Source organism: Silene latifolia, unplaced genomic scaffold (assembly GCF_048544455.1).
Source record: "Silene latifolia isolate original U9 population unplaced genomic scaffold, ASM4854445v1 scaffold_150, whole genome shotgun sequence".
Lineage (NCBI taxonomy): Eukaryota > Viridiplantae > Streptophyta > Magnoliopsida > Caryophyllales > Caryophyllaceae > Silene > Silene latifolia.
In genome coordinates this window covers 260,214-281,719 of record NW_027413138.1, presented here as the reverse complement: position 1 = coordinate 281,719, position 21,506 = coordinate 260,214, and the positions used below count along the sequence as shown (strand labels likewise).

Genomic DNA, 21,506 nt, shown 5'->3' with positions numbered 1-21,506 from the left:
AATACAAACCCACCTATTTTTTTCCCTCTCTACCCATGCTGTTACCCTATTTTCTTAAAAATCCCATTTTTTTAGAGTAAATTATCAATTACACCCACGTCAAATGCACTTTTTTTACAATTACTCCCACATCAATTTTTTTTATATAAATTACACCCAAGTTAATAGCTCAGTTTATAAATTGCACCCAACCCCATTTTCCTGCAAAAAAAATTGTGAAATGACAATTTTGCCCCCGAGTCTATTAGGCTGATTTTGTGTGACTTTTGTGTTACTTCCCCTATTTCCTCCTCTCAACCTAATTTCCCCTCAAAGCCAGGGCAGGTCCCACCTTTGAGCTTCATCTTTCTCCTCCATTACAACTTCATCTTCCCCCTCCTCCATTACAACAATAACCATGAAGCCTTCCTCGGTTTCAATCATTTTTTCCTTACCAAATAAATAAAAAATCCAAACACCTATACTCCATACACAAATTAAAACTAATACACATTGATCCAACCTTAATTAATATCTCCTCCATTTTACTTCTAATTATTTTCCCTTAATGAAAGTACCCCTCTTTCCATTAATTCCCGTCTTTATTGAATCTGCACATCAAAAAACCGTAGAAATCAAAACTATCCTCCACTTTGTAGATTTGTAATCAATGACAAGAATGGGTAAAAAATGGGTACTGGATTTAATCGAAATGACAAGCTTTGATAAAGGTCGTTAATGGTGTTTTTGAGAGGTAAAGTAGAGTAAGACTCTGTTTGGCAAAACTGACTGAAAAGATACCTGAAACCTGAAACCTGAAATGGTACCTGAAACCTGAAAAGTTAGCTGAAATTTAAGAACTGATAAGGTAACTGATTTTTATTAAAACTGTTTGGCAAACTAACTAAAAAGGTAGCTGATATGTGGTCAAAAGACGTAACAGGACATGGTTTAATATTATTATCATTTATGTTAAGGGGTAAAAGTGGTATTTAAAATATAATCAAGTACACCGAAATGTCAAATGCTACATTAGGTAAGATTTCATTTCAAATAAATTTATTTGCTAAAAAATGCTACTTGCCAAACGCTTCCAAATAAAAAAGCTACCTGAAACTTTTTGCAAAAAAGCTACTTTAATGAAAAAAGGTACCTGATTTGTACTGCCAAACAGAGCCTAAAGGAGAAGAAGGTGGGTTTACTTAGTTTGGAGTATGAAAAAAAGATTATAAGAAAGGTAACCTATTGAATAAAAGAACAAGGGCAAAATCGTCCTAAATTTAATGTTTTAAACCAAAAAATTTGAAATTTGACGGAAAAGTGGTCGAATCGATATTGGGTGCATTTAACCGAAATGCTATTAACTAACCTTGGATGTAATTTATAAAAAAATTTGATATAAAGAAATATAAAAAGTCGTTTGACGTGGGTGTAATTGATAATTTACTCTTTTTTTAATTATTATGGAAGAGTATTAAATTTAAATTGACGTTTTTTTTTTTCCAAAGAAAAGAGTGCAACAAAATATCAAAGATATGTGGCATGAAAAAGGGTAGATTGACATCACAAAAAGAACCTTGGACCACAGTCATAAATAAGCCAGCCTGTACAGTAACAAACTCCCCATAACTCACCCTATAAATACCCCTTCAATCTCCCCACCTTTAAAACTCCAACCCCTCCCCATTCTCCCAATCTTCCCCGTTCTTCAAAAACCGTCTCTCAAAAGACCTACTCTTTTAAAAAACCCGATTTCCCCCCCGGTGCATGGCAGGAACCCTACTAACCTATGAAATATCTGATCTTTGCCTCGGGAAACCCCCGCTAAGGCCACTCCCTTCCGACGCTACCGTCGCTGACGCTCTTTCTTTTCTCCGTCGCCGCGATTCCGACGACGTTTTTGTTTCCGTATGGTCTGTTTCCGACGATTCTCCGCATTGCGTCGGGAGAATATCTGTTGTTGATATTTTGTGTTTTTTGTGTAAGGAGGAGAATTTGAATCATCCTTCTGTTGCTCTTCATTCACCGATTTCCGTTCTCTTGAATAAGGATTCTCCTAATGCTGTCAAACAATTGGAGCCCAATTCTAGGTATTTTTCATGTTTTTAATTAATTAAATTAATTAATTACTCCCTTTCCGTCCCAATTATTTGTTTATGTTTTTTCTTAATTATTTGTGAGCGTATTTTAATCAAAGGTAAACAAATGATTGAGATGGATGGACGGAGTAATTCATTTTATTTGCATTTGTGTTAGTGATTATTTCCGACATTTTTTTTCCTCGGAAATTATCCAATTAAAACGGGTCAAATAACATCCCAGCTCATAGATGAGACAATTATTTTTGGTAGTTCCTAGGACTTATGCTTTTGTCTATTCAATTTGACCCGTTTTAAGTTTAAGATGATATCCGGTCTTAATTCACCGGGTTGTTTAGGTTGTTCATTTACGGACTTATATATCGTGTAAGGGTTTATGCTATTTGACCCGTTTTAAGTTTAAGATGATATCCGGTCTTAATTCACCTGGTTGTTTAGGTTGTTCATTTTATGGAATTATATATCGTGTAAGGGCTTATGCTTTTGTCTATTCAATTGGACCCGTTTTAAGTTTAAGATGATATTCCCGTCTTAATTCACCGAGTTGTTTAGGTTGTTCATTTATGGAATGCTACCCAGCTATCGTAGATGAATTTGGTAATGTTGATGTAATGTATGACAAGTTGACAACTACTTGTATATACATAAGGTCTTGTGTAACCGTGTAAGCCGGTTTTATAATTGAGATCGTAAAATCACAAGCATTTTCATCATTTTCCGAGTCACGACCGACTATTAGTTCCAATAACGATGTTGAGATTCACTGTATCTAAGAAAATCGGTTTTTATTAGCCCATACACATGCCCATTTTTGAGAAGGACAAGAAACTTGGTACTGCAGTAAAGGCAATCTAAGACACTGTGTTATTTTACCTTATATGGAGAGTATTAAATGCTGGTTATGGAGTTGTTGTCACAATTAGGTTGTTTGTCGTTGCGACATTAATGCGGTCGTGAATCTCGTGACTCGTGATGCATTATCATACCTTGATGTAGTACCATAAGCGGTACTTTTGGTGGTTGGTTTAAGTCCTTTTAGTAAAGTTTTGATCAGTCTATGTTTAGGCTAAATTAGGTGAGAAATGAGGAGATTAGAAATCGTGTTCAAATTTTTTATTTAATTTCGACATTGGAAGCCAATCAAAATTTTACTCCATAGAAAAGTACATCTTCCAACCATGTGGATGAGCCAATGAGATCTTGGCTCGGTTATTACCACATATTACATTAGTTTTTCGTCTCCTCGTGCTATAATAGACTGGGGTCATACAAGAAATTTGGTGGTGAATGAAACTGGGTTGATGCCCTAGGAATGGTCTAATCTTTGTGCCGCCTTGTAGAAAGGACAAAACTTGATGGAATGTAGATATGGGGGCTGCGTTGATAGTTATTGACTTGTATGAATGAGGAATGTCTGTCAATGAACCATTTTAAAAACAGAATTTATAGTGTCTGAATTTAGTCGTTTCTTGACTAAATTTGGAGGTTGTAATGAATCTTATTGTAGGCCTGTGATTAGTTTACCATCGTGTCTGTTAAAATTAATGGTCCTGTCAGTGGAGGAATAAAAATGGTTGGTACTTTGTAGCGCTTGACCTTTGGATCATGAAATATTTCTCTATATCAATGGCTTCCCGAGTTGTATGGCAACTTTTGGCCTTATGTGCTCATATTTTCCATCTAAGTATGGTAGAATGTAATGGCGCTCTTGATCAGAGTTTTGTTCTTCATTCTACCAGATATAACCAAATATGCGAGAAGCCATCAGGCTAGCTTATGAAAGTCTGGTGGTGCTAGCATCCCGCATTGATTCAAGTACGTCTTCTCGCATATTTGAAGTCTATTTGCCTTTTGCTTTTACACAAAGCTTACGGGAGACCATCTTACATGTGAGACTAACCCGTTAAGCAAATTATTGGATGAGGACCGCACAAGTATTTGGGTTGGTCTCACGTTTAAGATCATCACATACAAGACTCGCTACGTACACATGCTGGCCTTGAAATTTAACGCTTTGGCAAATTGTTTTAGATTTCTATTATTGCACCGTTGTATTTACGTTTAGAAGTTTTATCCTAACATTGTTATTGTTTTCTATTTTTTCGAGCAGCATTCTTGAGGCAGTAGACTGCATTCTAGAAGGAGCACAGAGCCTAATTGTCCCAAGGAGAAACCGGAGTTCAGGCATCTCCAAACAGAAGCTCCACCAGAAAGCCTCATTTGGGCGTCAATTTTGCTGTATAACCCAAGAAGATGTAATCCGCTTTTTCTTTAACTCGATCAATCTCTTCTCTCCCATTCCTTTCAATGCAATTCAATCCCTCGACATAATCGAGAAGAAGATCTTATCAGTCCACTGTGATGACCCTGCCTTGTCTGCCTTGTCAGCAATCAACACCTCTGTAGGTGGCCAATCAGCGGTAGCCGTGGTGGACGAGGAGGGCCGATTACTCGGTGACATATCGCTGTACATGCTTGCCAGCTGTGATGAAACCCTTGCTCCCGCCGTTGCCACCCTTTCTGCAGGTGATCTGATAACCTACATTGACTATGGGGGTCCCACAGAGGATTTAACTCAGCTCGTCAAGTCAAGGCTGGAAGAAAAGAAGTTGGGTGGAATGTTAGAGCTCTTAGAAGACGATCATTCAAACTCTTCATGTTTAAGCTCGTCAGGATCGTCATCATCTGAGGATGAAGCCGTGCATGGGAAAATCCATCGACGCAGATCCAATTCCGGGCGATTTGCCAGGGGAACCGAGCCCATTGTCTGCCATCCAAGCAGCTCTTTGGTTGCGGTTATGATCCAGGCCTTATCACATCGGTTGAACTACATTTGGGTTGTTGAAGACGACTATAGCTTGGTCGGAATGATAACTTTTACCGCGATTCTCAAAGTTTTCCGGGATCATGTTTCCTCCTTTTCCTAATAACTACCCATTCTTTCATTTGCAACTTATTTCCATTCTAATGTTCTGGCATCATATTTTCTTAGCTCCATTCAGCTATGAGATGTTAATGGTATGAACTAAAAAAATACCAAAATTTTTCTTGTATTAGACTTTTAAACAACCCAGTTACCATGAGTAAATTGTTATTTTTCGGACATAATTTACGTTATTGTAAAAACCCGTCTCAAATGAGTAGCAAGAAAAGGTGGTAGATTCGACATATTTTTTTTTTCCGTAAATGATATCAGAGAACAGTATTTTTCGACAGTCCGTCGCATTGAAGACGGCCACTAAGCTATCGGCCCTCTCACAAAACAATTGGTCTCTCTTGTGACGGGTTACCATTTGTGACGGATATTTTGTGAGATAAAATGGTAACAAAATGGGTTAGTGGAGAAAGGGGACCACATGAATAGTGTTGCAGAGAGAGAAAAAGTGGAGACATCATTGTGAGGTAAAATGGTATACGTCTTGAACTTTGTGACGGATATGTCGTATGCCTTCAACGAATTTGTCTTAAGCAAAATGCGAGTAGGAGGGCAAGTGGGGTATCTATTTCCCCATTCGCACTATCCATTTGCGTTTTCAGAGAGGGACACTATCCGTCTTCAGCTTGTGACGGATAGTGTTCGTCTTTAATGAGAATTGTGATTTTTTGAACAGAAATAAGTAATGGTGAAACCCGTCTCAATTGAGAGTCTAGTACAAAAAGGCGGTAGTATTATCATTTTGCAATAGATTTTGGTAGGTAAGGTACCGTCGTTTCACATATATTTTTATTACAATTTCTTGTGCAAGACTGTTGGACAATCCAATCACCCATTTTATGAGTAAAAATGGTATTTTCTGAATGGAAACAAGTAATGGTAAAACCCGTCTCAATTGAGAGTCTAGTACAAAAAGGCTGTCGTTCCGATTGACATACCGTTTCGCACTAGATTTCGGCCGGTACCGTCGTTTGACATTGTCATGAGGAGTTGTTTTCAACCAAGTTATTGTTGTTGAGGAATTGTGGCGTGTATTGAGTTTAGGAGTGCTCTTCTCGACCTTTCGTTATGGTAGCTGTCGTTTTTGACAGATTATTTGCAAGATTGAAAGTAAAGACCAAGTCCGTGTGAAACTCTCTTTTTGTATATAATGAAATGGTCGATCTAATTAGAAAAATGTGTCACATTCAATGACGTGATAAACAGTTAGGTAATCACATGAAAATATCAAATATCCTTTTTGAATTTAGTAATAATAATAATAATAATAATAATAATAATAACTTGTTATGTATGAGCTGATTGTTCTCGTACAGGCGCCAATACACTTAAATTTGAGACGTTTGCGAGGGCGTATCGGTTCAGGCTTCTTTTTCTCCAAAGTTTTCTACCACGTGTCTGGGGTCGGTTAATGAGTTACGGTATTCGATTTCAGCCCTAAATAACATGTATTCATCTACTTTTAAAGAATACTCAATTTTCGTCCGAGAATCGTTTATCGCGCACCGACACCCTCAAATGTTATCTGTTGCTTCACAAAATTTGTAAGGCTGCTTTATCTGACCCGATAAACCATCCGTATGATTTACGGACATTTTTGTTCCGGGACCCTATAAGCCCAAAAACCGTGTATTATAGACTTAAATTTCAGCCGTTCGGAGGGCTTGTCGGGTCATGTTTATTTTTCTCCAAGTTTTTCTACCACGTGTCGAAGGTCGCTTCATGAGTTATCGTATTCGATTTCAGCCTTAAATAAAAAAACGAAGGGATATTCTACATGGTACCCCTCAATTTTTCGACTTTCTACATGACCCCTACACTTTTTAAAACATACATGGTACCCCTAATTGTTGTCATTATCACTAAGTCTACCCCTAAACTTTATTTTCCGTCAATTAAAATCAGTTTTAAGTGTTAAGTAATTAGTTGGACGCGTAACCAAGCTTGTCATTTATCATCCCATGACATAAGGACTCTATTAAGCTCAATATCCATCTTTGGACGTCATAATTTGGCAAGGGATCAATAAATTTTCTGTCAAAAATGTTTTAGCCCATATATATCAATAAATATTAGGATCGAGATGAATATTGAGCCTAATAGAGTCCTTATGTCATGAGATAATAACTGACAAGCTTGGTTACCCGTTCAAGTCATCACTTAACGCTTAAAACTGAGTTTAATTGACGGAAAATAAAGTTTAGGGGTACACTTAGTGATAATGACAACAATTAGGGGTACCATGTATGTTTTAAAAAATATAAGAGTACCATGTAGAAAGTCGAAAAATTGAGGGGTACCATGTAGAATATCCTAAAAAAGAATTTATCTATTTTTAAGGAGTTCCCGATTTTCGTTTAAGACACGTTTATCGCGTACCGTCACCCTCAAATGTGATCTATTGCTTCTCAAAACTTGTATGTCTGCTTTATCTAACCCAAAGAACCGTTCTTATGATTTACGGACATTATTGTTCCAAGACCCTGAAATGTCGAAAACCATATATAATACACTTAAATTTGAGCCGTTTGGGAGGTCGTACCGGTTCATGCTTTTTTTTTCTCCCAGTTTTTCTAACCGACACTCTCAAATGTTATTTGTTACTTCTCAAAATTTGTGAGGCTGCTTTATCTGACCCGATAAACCATCTATATGATTTACAGACATTTTTGTTCCGGGACCCTATAAGCCCAAAAACCGTATATGCTCGTTATTAGAGGCTGAATCGAGTAGGTTAACTCCTGAAATGACCTCGGACGCGTGATAGAAAAACCGGGAGAAAAAGAAACAGGGTCCAGTACGACCTCCCGAACGGCTCAAATTGAAGTGTATATATAATACACGGTTTTTCGGCATTCCAGGGTCCCGGAACAAAATTATCCGGAAATCACATAGAAATTTTCTCGGGTCAGATAAAGCGGCCACGCAAAATTGGAGTAGCAACGGAAGACATTTGGGGGTGCCGGTATGCCATAAACCCGCATTCGTGGAACCTCGGATAATCATGAAAATGGATTAATGCTCGTTTAATGCTCGTTATTAGAGGCTGAATCGAATAGGTTAACTCTTGAAATGACCTCGGACGCGTGATAGAAAAACCGGGAGAAAAAGAAACCGGGTCCAGTACGACCTCCCGAACAGCTCAAATTGAAGTGTATAATACACGGTTTTTCAAGATTCCAGGGTCTCGGAACAAAATTCTCCGGAAATCACATAGAACGTTCCTCAGGTCAGATATAGCGGCCACGCAAAATTTGAGTAGCAACGGAAGAAATTTGGGGGCGCCGGTATGCCATAAACCAGCATTCGTCGAACCTCGGATAATCGTGAAAAATGGATTAATGCTCGTTTAATGCTCGTTATTAGAGGCTGAATCGAATAGGTTAACTCCTGAAATGACCTCGGACGCGCGATAGAAACACCGGAAGAAAAAGAAACTGGGTCAGGTACGACCTCCCGAACGGCTCAAATTGAAGTGTATACACGGTTTTCCGGGATTCCAGGTCCCGGAACAAAATTCTCCGGAAATCACATAGTAAGTTCCTCGGGTCAGATAAAGCGGCCACGCAAAATTTGAATAGCAACGGAAGACATTTGGGGGTGCCGGTATGCCATAAACTAGCATTCGTCGAACCACAGATAATCGTGAAAAATGGATTAATGCTCGTTTAATGCTCGTTATTAGAGGCTGAATCGAATAGGTTAACTCCTGAAATGACCTCGGACGCGCGATAGAAACACCGGGAGAAAAAGAAACTGGGTCCGGTACGACCTCCCAACGGCTCAAATTGAAGCGTATAATACACGGTTTTTCGGGATTCCAGGTCCCGGAACAAAATTCTCTGGAAATCACATAGTAAGTTCCTCGGGTCAGATAAAGCGGCCACGCAAAAATTGAGTAGCAACGGAAGACATTTGGGGGTGCCGGTATGCCATAAACCATCATTCGTCGAACCACAGATAATCGTGAAAAATGGATTAATGCTCGTTAAATGCTCGTTATTAGAGGCTAATCGAATAGGTTAACTCCTGAAATGACCACGGACACGTGATAGAAAAACCGGGAGAGAAAAAAACTGGGTCCAGTACGACCTCCCGAACGGCTCAAATTGAAGTGTATAATACACGGTTTTTCGTGATTCAAAGGTCCCGGAACAAAATTCTCCGGAAATCACATAAAAAGTTCCTCGGGTCTGATAAAGCGGCCACACAAAATTTGAATAGCAACAGAAGACATTTGGGGGTGCCGGTATGCCATAAACCAGCATTCGTCGAACCACGGATAATCGTGAAAAATGGATTAATGCTCGTATAATGCTCGTTATTAGAGGCTGAATCGAATAGGTTAACTCCTGAAATGACCTCGGGCGCGTGATAGAAAAACCGGGAGAAAAAGAAACTGGGTCCGATACGACCTCCCGAACGGCTCAAATTGAAGTGTATAATACACGGTTTTTCGGAATTCCAGGGTCCCGGAACAAAATTCTCCGGAAATCACATAGAAAGTTACTCGGGTCAGATAATGCGGCCATGCAATAATTGAGTAGCAACGGAAGACATTTGGGGGTGCCGGTATGCCATAAACCAGCATTCGTCGAATCTCGGATAATCGTGAAAAATGGATCAATGCTCGTTTAATGCTCGTTATTAGACGCTGAATCGAATAAGCTAACTCCTGAAATGACCTCGGACGCGTGATAGATAAACTGGGAGAAAAGAAAAGGGGTCCGGTACGACCTCCCGAACGGCTCAAATTGAAGTGTATTACACGGTTTTTCGGGATTCCGGGGTCCCGGAATAAAACTCTCTGGAAATCACATAGAAAGTTTCTCGGGTCAGATAAAGCGGCCACACAAAATTTGAGTAGCAACGGAAGACATTTGGGGGTGCCGTTATGCTATAAACCAGCATTCGTCGAACCTCGGATAATCGTGAAATTTGGATTAATGCCCGTTTAATGCTCGTTATTAGAGGATGGACCTTGTGTATCTCCTAAAATGACCTCGGACGCGTGATTGAAAAACCGGGAGAAAAAGAAACTAGGTCCGGTACGACCTCCCGAACGGCTAAAATTGAAATGTATAATACACGGTTTTTCGGGTTTTCAGGGTCCCGGAACAAAATTCTCCGGAAATCACATAGAAAGTTCCTCGGGTCAGATAAAGCGGCCACGCAAAATTTGAGTTGCAACGGAAGACATTGGAGGGTGCCGGTATACCATAAACCAGCATTCGTCGAACGTCGGATAATCGTAAAAAATGGATTAATGCTCGTTATTAGAGGCTGAGTCGAATAGCTTAACTCCTGAAATGACCTCGGACGCGTGATAGAAAAACCGGGAGAAAAAGAAACAGGGTCCGGTACGACCTCCAGAACGGCTCAAATTGAAGTGTATAATACTAGGTTTTTCGGGATATCAGGGTCCCGGAACAAAATTCTACGGAAATCACATAGAAAGTTCCTCGGGTCAGATAAAGCGGCCACGCAAAATTTTTGTAGCAACGGAAGACATTTGGGGGTGTCGGTATGCCATAAACCATCATTCGTCGAACCACGGATAATCGTGAAAAATGGATTATTGCTCGTTAAATGCTCGTTATTAGAGGCTGAATCGAATAGGTTAACTCCTGAAATGACCACGGACGCGTGATAGAAAAACTGGGAGAAAAAGAAACTTGGTCCGGTACGACCTCCAGAACGGTTCATATTGTAATGTAAAATACACAGTTTTTCGGGATTCCAGGTTTCCGTTACAAAATTCTCCGGAAATCGCATAGAAAGTTCCTCGGGTCAGATAGAACGGCCACACCAAATTTCAGTAGCAACGGAAGACATTTGGGGGTGCCGGTATACCATAAACCAGTATTCGTCGAGCCTCGAATAATCGTGAAAAATGGAATAATGCTCGTTATTAGGGGCTGAGTCGAATAGGTTAACTCCTGAAATGACCTCGGACGCGTGAGAGAAAAACCGGGAGAAAAAGAAACTGGGTCCGGCACGACCTCCCGAACGGCGTAAATTGAAGTGTATAATACACGGTTTTTCGGGATTCCAGGGTGCTAGAACAAAATTCTCCGGAAATCGCATAGAAAGTTCCTCGGGTCAGATAGAACGGCCACGCCAAATTTGAGTAGCAACGGAATACATTTGGGGGTGCCGGTATACCATAAACCAGCATTCGTCGAGCCTCGAATAATCGTGAAAAATGGAATAATGCTCGTTTAATGCTCGTTATTAGGGGCTGAGTCGAATAGGTTAACTCCTGAAATGACCTCGGACGCGTGAGAGAAAAACCGGGAGAAAAAGAAACTGGGTCCGGCACGACCTCCCGAACGGCGCAAATTGAAGTGTATAATACACGGTTTTTCGGGATTCCAGGGTCCCGGAACAAAGTTCTCCGGAAATCATAAAGAAAGTTCCTCGGGTCAGATAAAGCGGCCACGCAAAATTTGAGTAGCAACGGAAGACATTTGGGGGTGTCGGTATGCCATAAATTAGCATTCGTCGAACCACGGATAATCGTGAAAAATGGATTAATGCTCGTTATTAAAGGCTGAATCGAATAGGTTAACTCCTGGAATGACCTCGGACGCGTGATAGAAAAACCGGGAGAAAAAGAAACTGGGTCCGGTACGACCTCCCGAACGGCTCAAATTGTAGTGTATAATACACGGTTTTTCGGGATTCCATGGTCCCGGAACAAAATTCTCCGGACATCCCATAGAAAGTTCATCGGGTCAGATAAAGCGGCCTTGCAAAATTTGAGTAGCCAAGGAAGACATTAGGAGGTGCCGGTATGCCATAAACCAGCATTTGTCGAACCTCGGATAATCGTGTAAAATGGATTGATGCTCGTTTAATGCTCGTTATTAGAGGCTGAATCGAATAAGGTAACTCCTGAAATGACATCGGACTCGTGAAAGAAAAACCGGGAGAAAAAGGATTTGGGTCCGTTACGACCTCCCGTACGGCTCAAATTGAAGTGTATAACACACGGTTTTTCGGGATTCCAGGGTCCCGGAAAAAATTTCTCCGGAAATCACATAGAAAGTTCCTCAGGTAAGATAAAGCAGCCACGCAAAATTTGAGTAGCAACGGAAGACACTTGGGGTAACCAGCATTCGTCGAACCTCGAATAATCGTGAAAAATGTATTAATGCTCCCTTAATGCTCGTTATTAGTGGTTGAATCGAATAGGTTAACTCCTGAAATGACCTCGAACGTGTGATAGAAAAACCCGGAGAAAAAGAAACTGAGTCCGGTACGACCTCCCGAACGACCCAAATTGAAGTGTATAATACACGGTTTTTCGGGATTCCGGGGTCCCGGAACAAAATTCTCCGGAAATCACATAGAAAGTTCCTCGGGTCAGATAAAGCGGCCACGCAAAATTTGAGTAGCAACGGAAGACATTTGGGGGTGCCGGTATGCCAAAAACCACCATTCGTCAAACTTGAGATAATCGTGAAAAATGGATTAATGCTCGTATAATGCTCGTTATTAGAGACTGAATCAAATAGGTTAACTCCTGAAATGACCTCATACGCGTGATAGAAAAACCGGGAGAAAAAGAAGCTGGGTCCGGTACAACCTCCCGAACGGCTCAAATGGAAGAGTATAATACACGGTTTTTCGGGATTCCAAGGTCCCGGAACAAAATTCTCCGGAAATGACATAGAAACTTCCTCGGGTCAGATAAAGCGGCCACGCAAAATTTGAGTAGCAACGAAAGACATTTGGGGGTGCCGGTATGCCATAAACCAGCATTCGTCGAACTTGAGATAATCGTGAAAAATGGATTAATGCGCGTTATTAGAGACTGAATCAAATAGGTTGACTCCTTATATAACTTCAGACGCGTGATAGAAAACCGTGATAAAAAGAAACTGGGTCCGATACGACCTCCCGAACGGCTCAAATTAAAGTGTATAATACACGGTTTTTCGGGATTCCAGGGTCCCGGAACAAAATTCTCCGGAAATCACATTGAAAGTTCCTCGGGTAAGATAAAGCGGCCACGCAAAATTTGAGTAGCAACGGAAGACATTTGGGGGTGCCGGTATACCATAAACTAGCATTCGTCGAACCTCGGATAATCGTGAAAAATGGATTAATGCTCGTTTAATGCTCGTTATTAGAGGCTGAATCGAATAGGGTAACTCCTGAAATGACATCGGACGCGTGATAGAAAAACCGGAAGAAAAAGAAACTAGGTCCGGTACGACCTCCCGAATGGCTCAAATTGAAGAGTATAAAACACGGTTTTTCGGGATTCCAAGGTCCTGGAATTTTTTTTTCCGGAAATCACATAGAAAGTTCCTCGGGTAAGATAAACCAGCCACGCGAAATTTGAGTAGTAACGGAAGACATTTGGGTGTGCCGGTATGCCATAAACCAGCATTCGTCGAACCTCGGATAATCGTGAAAAATGGATTAATGCCCGTTTAATGCTCGTTATTAGAGGCTGAATCGAATAGGTTAACGCCTGAAATGACCTCAGACGCGTGATAGATAAACTGGGAGAAAAAGAAACTGGGTCCGGTACGACCTGCCGAACGGCTCAAATTGAAGTGTACATAATACACGGTTTTTCGGGATTCCGGGGTCCCGGAATAAAGTTCTCTGGAAATCACATAGAATGTTGCTCGGGTCAGATAAAGCGGCCACGCAAAATTTGAGAAGCAACGACGGAAGACATTTGGGGGTGCCGGTATGCCATAAACTAGTATTCGTCGAACCTCGGATAATCGTGAAAAATAGATTAATGCTCGTTTAATGCTCGTTATTAGAGGTTCAATCGAATATGGTAACTCCTGAAATAACCTCGGGCGCGTGATAGAAAAACCGGGAGAAAAAGAAACTGGGTCCAGTTCGACCTCCCGAACGGCTCAAATTGAAGTGTATAATAAACTGTTTTTCGGGATTCCAGGGTCCTGGATCAAAATTCTCCGGAAATCACATATAAAGTTCCTCGGGTCAGATAAAGCGTCCACGCAAAATTTGAGTAGCAACGGAAGACATTTAGAGGTGCCGGTATGCCAAAAGCCAGCATTCGTCGAACTTCGGATAATCGTGAAAAATGGATTAATGCTCGTTTAATGCTCAATATTAGAGGCTGGATTGAATAGGTTAACTCTTGAAATGACCTCGGACGCGCGATAGAAAAATCAGGAGAAAAAGAAACTAGGTCCGGTACGACCTTCTGAACGGCTCAAGTTGAAGTGTATATAATACACGGTTTTTCGGGATTCCAGGGTCCCGGAACAAAATTCTCTGGAAATCACATAGAAAGATCCTCGGGTTGGATAAAGCGGCCACGCAAAATTTGAGTAGCAACGGAAAACATTTAGGGGTGCCGGTATGCCATAAACCAACATTCGTCGAACCACGGATAATCGTGAAAAATGGATTAATGCTCGTTAAATGCTCGTTATTAGAGGCTGAATGGAATAGGTTAACTCCTGAAATGACCACGGACGCGTGATAAAAAAACCGGGAGAAAAAGAAACTGGGTCCCGTACGGCTCAAATTGAAGTGTATAATACACGATTTTTCGAGATTCCAGAGTCCCGGAACAAAATTCTCCGGAAATCACAAAGAAAGTTCCTCGGGTCAGATAAAGCGCCTACGCAAAATTTGAGTAGCAACGGGAGATATTTGGGGGTGCCGGTATGCCATAAACCAGCATTCGTCGAACCTCGGATAATCGTGAAAAATGAATTAATGCTCGTTTAATGCTCGTTATTAGAGGCTGAATCGAATAGGTTAACTCCTTAAATGACCTCGGACACGTGATAGAAAAACCCGAAGAAAAAGAAACTAGGTCCGGTACGACCTCCCGAACGGCTCAAATTGAAATGTATAATACACGGTTTTACGGTCTTCCGTTGGTGCTCAAACTTTGCGTGGCCGCTTTATCTGACCCGAGGAACTTTCTATGTGATTTCCAGAGAATTTTGTTCCGGGATCCCAGAATCCCGAAAAACAGTGTATTATACACTTCAATTTCACTGCTTCGGAAGGTCGTGGGACCTGTTTCTTTTTCTCCCTATTTTTCAATCACGCGTCCGAGCTCATTTCAGAATCAACCTATTCGATTTCGGGAATCAACTGTCGATTTCAAATCAAATAACGAGCTTTAACACATTTTTCACGATAATCCGAGTTTCGACGAATGCTGGTTTGTGGCACACCGGCACCCCTAAATGTCTTCCGTTGGTGCTAAAACTTTGCGTTACCGCTTTATCTGACCCGAGGAACTTTATATGTGATTTCCGGAGAATTTTGTTCAGGGATCCCAGAATCCCGAAAAACCGTGTATTATACACACTTCAATTTCAGCCGTTCGGAAGGTCGTACCGGACCCTGTTTCTTTTTCTCCCTATTTTTCAATCACGCGTCCGTGCTCATTTCAGGAATTAACCTGTTCGATTTCAGTCTCAAATAACGAGCTTTAACACATTTTTCACGATAATCCGAGTGTCGGTGAATGCTGGTTTGTGGCACATCGGCACCCCCAAATGTCTTCCGTTGGTGCTCAAACTTTGCGTGGTCTTTATCCACCCGAAAACTCTCTATGTGATTTCCGGAAAATTTTGTTCCGGGACCCCAGAATCCTGAAAAACCGTGTATTATACACTTCAATTTCAGCCGTTCGGAAGGTCGTACCGGATCCTGTTTGTTTTTCTCCCTGTTTTTCAATCACGCGTCCGAGCTAATTTTAGGAATCAACCTGCTCGATTTCAGAAATCAACCTGCTCAATTTCAGCCTCAAATAACGAGCTATAACACATTTTTCACGATAATCTGAGTTTCGGCGAATGCTGGCTTGTAGCACACCGGCACCCACAAATGTCTTCCGTTGGTGGTCAAACTTTGCGTGACCGCTTTATCTGACCCGAGAAACTTTCTATGTGATTTCCGGAGAATTTTGTTTCGGGACCCCGGAATCCCGAAAAACCGTGTATTATACACTTCAATTTCAGCCCTTCGGAAGGTCGTACCGGACCCTGTTTCTTTTTCTCCCTATTTTTCAATCACGCGTCCGAGCTCATTTCAGGAATCAACCTATTCGATTTCAGGAATCAACCTGTTCGATTTCAGCCTCAAATAACGAGCTTTAACACATTTTTCACGATAATATGAGTTTCGACGAATGCTGGTTTGTGGCACACCGGCACCCCTACATGTCTTCCGTTGGTGCTAAAACTTTGCGTGGCCGCTTTATCTGACCCGAGGAACTTTCTATGTGATTTCCGGAGAATTTTGTTCCAGGTCCCCGGAATCCCGAAAAACCGTGTATTATACACTTCAATTTCAGCCGTTCGGAAGGTGGTACCGGACCCTGTTTCTTTTTCTACCTATTTTTCAATCACGCGTCCGAGCTCATTTCGGGAATCAACCTATTCGATTTCAGGAATCAACCTGTTCGATTTCAGCCTCAAATAACGAGCTTTAACACATTTTTCACGATAATCTGAGTTTCGACGAATGCTGGTTTGTGGCACACCGGCACCCCTAAATGTCTTCCGTTGGTGCTCAAACTTTGCGTGGCCGCTATCTGACCCGAGGAACTTTCTATGTTATTTCCGGAGAATTTTGTTCCGGGACCCCGGAATCCCGAAAAACTGTGTATTATACACTTCATTTCAAATTCGGAAGGTCGTGGGACCTGTTTCTTTTTCTCCCTGTTTTTCAATCACGCATCCGAGCTCATTTCAGGAATCAACCTGTTCGATTTCAGCCTCAAATAACGAGCTTTAACACATTTTTCACGATAATCCGAGTTTCGGCGAATGCTGGTTTGTGTCACGCCGGCACCCCCAAATGTCTTCCGTTGGTGCTCAAACTTTGCGTGGCCGCTTTATCTGACCCGGGGAACTTTCTATGTGATTTCCGGAGAATTTTGTTTCGGGACTCCGGAATCCCGAAAAACCTTGTATTATACACTTTAATTTCAAATGTTCGGAAGGTCGTACGGACCTGTTTCTTTTTCTCCTGTTTTTCAATAACGCGTCGAGCTCATTTCAGAATCAACTGTTCGATTTCAGCCTCAAATAACGAGCTTTAACACATTTTTCACAATAATCCGAGTTTCGGCGAATGCTGGTTTGTGGCACACCGGCACCCCCAAATGTTTTCCGTTGGTGCTCAAACTTTGCGTGGCCGCTTTATCTGACCCGAGGACTTTCTATGTGATTTCCGGAGAATTTTGTTCTGGGACCCCGGAATCCCGAGAAACCGTGTATTATACACTTCAATTTCAGCCGTTCGGAAGGTCGTACCGGACTGTGTTTCTTTTTCTCCCTGTTTTTCAATCACGCGTCCGAGCTCATTTCTGGAATCAACCTGTTCGATTTCAGCCTCAAATAACGAGCTTTAACACATTTTTCACGATAATCCGAGTTTCGCGAATCTTTGGTTTGTGGCACGCCGGCACCGCCAAATATTTTCCGTTGGTGCTCAAACTTTGCGTGGCCGCTTTATCTGACCCGAGGAACTTTCTATATGATTTCCGGAGAATTTTGTTCCTGGACCCCGGAATCCCGAAAAACCGTGTATCACTTCAATTTCAGCCGTTCGGAAGGTCGTACCGGACCCTGTTTCTTTTTCTCCCTGTTTTTCAATCACGCGTCCGAGCTCATTTCAGGAATCAACCTGTTCGATTTCAGGAATCAACCTGTTCGATTTCAGTCTCAAATAACGAGCTTTAACACATTTTTCACGATAATCCGAGTTTCGGCGAATGCTGGTTTTTGGCAAACCGGCACCCCCAAATGTCTACTGTTGGTGCTCAAACTTTGCGTGGCCACTTTATCTGACCCGAGGAACTTTCTATGTGATTTCCGGAGAATTTTGTTCCGGGACCTAGAATCCCGAAAAACCGGGTATTATACACTTCAATTTCAGCCGTTCGGAAGGTCGTGACGGACCACTGTTTCTTTTTCTCACTTTTTTTCAATCACGCGTCCGAGCTCATTTCAGAATCAACTGTTCGATTTCACCTCAAATAACGAGCTTTGACACATTTTTCACGATAATCCGAGTTTCGCGAATGTCGGTTTGTAGCACACCGGCACCCCCAAATGTCTTCCGTTGGTGCTCAAACTTTGCGTGACTGCTTTATCTGACCCGAGGAACTTTCTATGTGATTTCCGGAGAATTTTGTTCCGGCACCCCGGAATCCCGAAAAACCGTTTATTATACACTTCAATTTCAGCCGTTCGGAAGGTCGTGCGGACCCTATTTCTTTTTCTCCTGTTTTTCAATCACGCGTCAAACCTCATTTCAGAATCAACCATTCGATTTCAGAATCAACTCGTTCGATTTCCGCCTCAAATAACGAGCTTCAACACATTTTTCACGATAATCCGAGTTTCGGCGAATGCAATTTGTGGCTCACCGGCACCCACAAATGTCTTCCGTTGGTGCTCAAACTTTGCGTGGCCGCTTTATCTGACCGAGGAACTTTCTATGTTATTTCCGGAGAATTTTGTTCCGGACCCGAATCCCGAAAAACGTGTATTATACACTTCAATTTCGGCCGTTCGGAAGGTCGTCACGACCACTGTTTCTTTTCTCCTGTTTTTCAATCACGCATCCGAGCTCATTTCGTGAATCAACCTTGTTCGATTTCAAATCAAATAACGAGCTTTAACACATTTTTCACGATAATCCGAGTTTCGGCGAATGCTGGTTTGTGTCACGCCGGCACCCCCAAATGTCTTCCGTTGGTGCTCAAACTTTGCGTGGCCGCTTTATCTGACCCGGGGAACTTTCTATGTGATTTCCGGAGAATTTTGTTTCGGGACTCCGGAATCCCGAAAAACCTTGTATTATACACTTTAATTTCAGCCGTTCGGAAGGTCGTACCGGACCCTGTTTCTTTTTCTCCCTGTTTTTCAATAACGCGTCTGAGCTCATTTCAGGAATCAACCTGTTCGATTTCAGCCTCAAATAACGAGCTTTAACACATTTTTCACAATAATCCGAGTTTCGGCGAATGCTGGTTTGTGGCACACCGGCACCCCCAAATGTCTTCCGTTGGTGCTCAAACTTTGCGTGGCCGCTTTATCTGACCCGAGGAACTTTCTATGTGATTTCCGGAGAATTTTGTTCCGGGACCCCCGGAATCCCGAAAAACCGTGTATTATACACTTCAATTTCAGCCGTTCGGAAGGTCGTGCGGATTTGTGTTTCTTTTTCTCCTGTTTTTCAATCACGCGTCCGAGCTCATTTCGAATCAACTTTGTTCGATTTCGGCCTCAAATAACGAGCTTTAACACATTTTTCACGATAATCCGGAGTTTCGTGAATCTTTGGTTTGTGGCACGCCGGCACCGCCAAATATTTTCCGTTGGTGCTCAAACTTTGCGTGGCCGCTTTATCTGACCCGAGGAACTTTCTATATGATTTCCGGAGAATTTTGTTCCTGGACCCCGGAATCCCGAAAAACCGTGTATCACTTCAATTTCAGCCGTTCGGAAGGTCGTACCGGACCCTGTTTCTTTTTCTCCCTATTTTTCAATCACGCGTCCGAGCTCATTTCAGGAATCAACCTGTTCGATTTCAGGAATCAACCTGTTCGATTTCAGTCTCAAATAACGAGCTTTAACACATTTTTCACGATAATCCGAGTTTCGGCGAATGCTGGTTTTTGGCAAACCGGCACCCCCAAATGTCTACTGTTGGTGCTCAAACTTTGCGTGGCCACTTTATCTGACCCGAGGAACTTTCTATGTGATTTCCGGAGAATTTTGTTCCGGGACCTAGAATCCCGAAAAACCGTGTATTATACACTTCAATTTCAGCCGTTCGGAAGGTCGTACCGGAACCTGTTTCTTTTTCTCCCTGTTTTTCAATCACGCGTCCGAGCTCATTTCAGGAATCAACCTGTTCGATTTCAGCCTCAAATAACGAGCTTTGACACATTTTTCACGATAATCCGAGTTTCGGCGAATCTTTGGTTTGTAGCACACCGCACCCCCAAATGTCTTCCGTTGGTGCTCAAACTTTGCGTGACTGCTTTATCTGACCCGAGGAACTTTCTATGTGATTTCCGGAGAATTTTGTTCCGGCACCCCGGAATCCCGAAAAACCGTTTATTATACACTTCAATTTCAAATAGTTCGGAAGGTCGTACCGGACCCTATTTCTTTTTCTCCTGTTTTTCAATCACGCGTCAAACCTCATTTCAGAATCAACCATTCGATTTCGAGAATCAACTTTGTTCGATTTCCGCCTCAAATAACGAGCTTCAACACATTTTTCACCATAATCCGAGTTTCGGCGAATGCTGGTTTGTGGCTCACCGGCACCCACAAATGTCTTCCGTTGGTGCTCAAACTTTGCGTGGCCGCTTTATCGGACCCGAGGAACTTTCTATGTGATTTCCGGAGAATTTTGTTCCGGGACCCCGGAATCCCGAAAAATCGTGTATTATACACTTCAATTTCAGCCGTTCGAAAGGTCGTACCTGACCCTGTTTCTTTTTCTCCCTGTTTTTCAATCACGCGTCTGAGCTCATTTCAGGAATCAACCTGTTCGATTTCAGCCTCAAATAACGAGCTTTAACACATTTTCACGATAATCCGAGTTTCGGTGAATGCTGGTTTGTGGCACACCGGCACCCCCAAATGTCTTCCCTTGGTGCTCAAACTTTGCTTGGCCGCTTTATCTGACCCGAAAAACTCTCTATGTGATTTCCGGAGAATTTTGTTCGGGGACCCCGGAATCCCGAAAAACCGTGTATTATACACTTCAATTTCAGTCGTTCGGAAGGTCGTACCGGACCCTTTTTCTTTTTCTCCCTGTTTTTCAATCACGCGTCCGAGCTCATTTTAGGAATCAACCTGTTCGATTTCAGGAATCAACCTGTTCGATTTCAGCCTCAAATAACGAGCTTTAACACATTTTTCACGATAATCCGAGTTTCGGCGAATGCTGGTTTGTGGCACACCGGCACCCCCAAATGTCTTCCGTTGGTGCTCAAACTTTGAGTGGCCGCTTTATCTGACCCGAGGAACTTTCTATGTGATTTCCGGAGAATTTTGTTCTGGGACCCCGGAATCCCGAAAACCGTTTATTATACACTTCAATTTCGGTAGTTCGGAAGGTCGTAGCGGACCCTATTTCTTTTTCTCCCTGTTTTTCAATCACGCGTCAAACCTCATTTCGGAATCAACCCGTTCGATTTCGGGAATCAACTTTGTTCGATTTCCGCCTCAAATAACGAGCTTCAACACATTTTTCACGATAATCCGAGTTTCGGCGAATCTTTGGTTTGTGGCTCACCGGCACCCACAAATGTCTTCCGTTGGTGCTCAAACTTTGCGTGGCCGCTTTATCGGACCCGAGTAACTTTCTATGTGATTTCGGAGAATTTTGTTCCGGGACCCGGAATCTCGAAAAACCGTGTATTATACACTTCAATTTCGGCCGTTCGAAAGGTCGTACTGACCCCCGTTTCTTTTTCTCCTGTTTTTCAATCACGC

At 42.1% G+C, this 21,506-nt stretch overlaps 1 protein-coding gene across 1 annotated transcript; it reads left to right on the top strand.

The window, feature by feature from the left end:
* The first annotated feature begins 1,648 nt into the window (after window positions 1-1,648).
* LOC141637832 (CBS domain-containing protein CBSX5-like) lies at window positions 1,649-5,247 on the top strand. The gene is made up of 2 exons (XM_074447252.1): window positions 1,649-2,069; window positions 4,189-5,247. The coding sequence occupies exons 1-2, from the start codon at window positions 1,747-1,749 to the stop codon at window positions 5,003-5,005; spliced, it is 1,140 nt and encodes a 379-aa protein (XP_074303353.1). The 5' UTR covers window positions 1,649-1,746; the 3' UTR covers window positions 5,006-5,247.
* The last annotated feature ends 16,259 nt before the right edge of the window (window positions 5,248-21,506 follow it).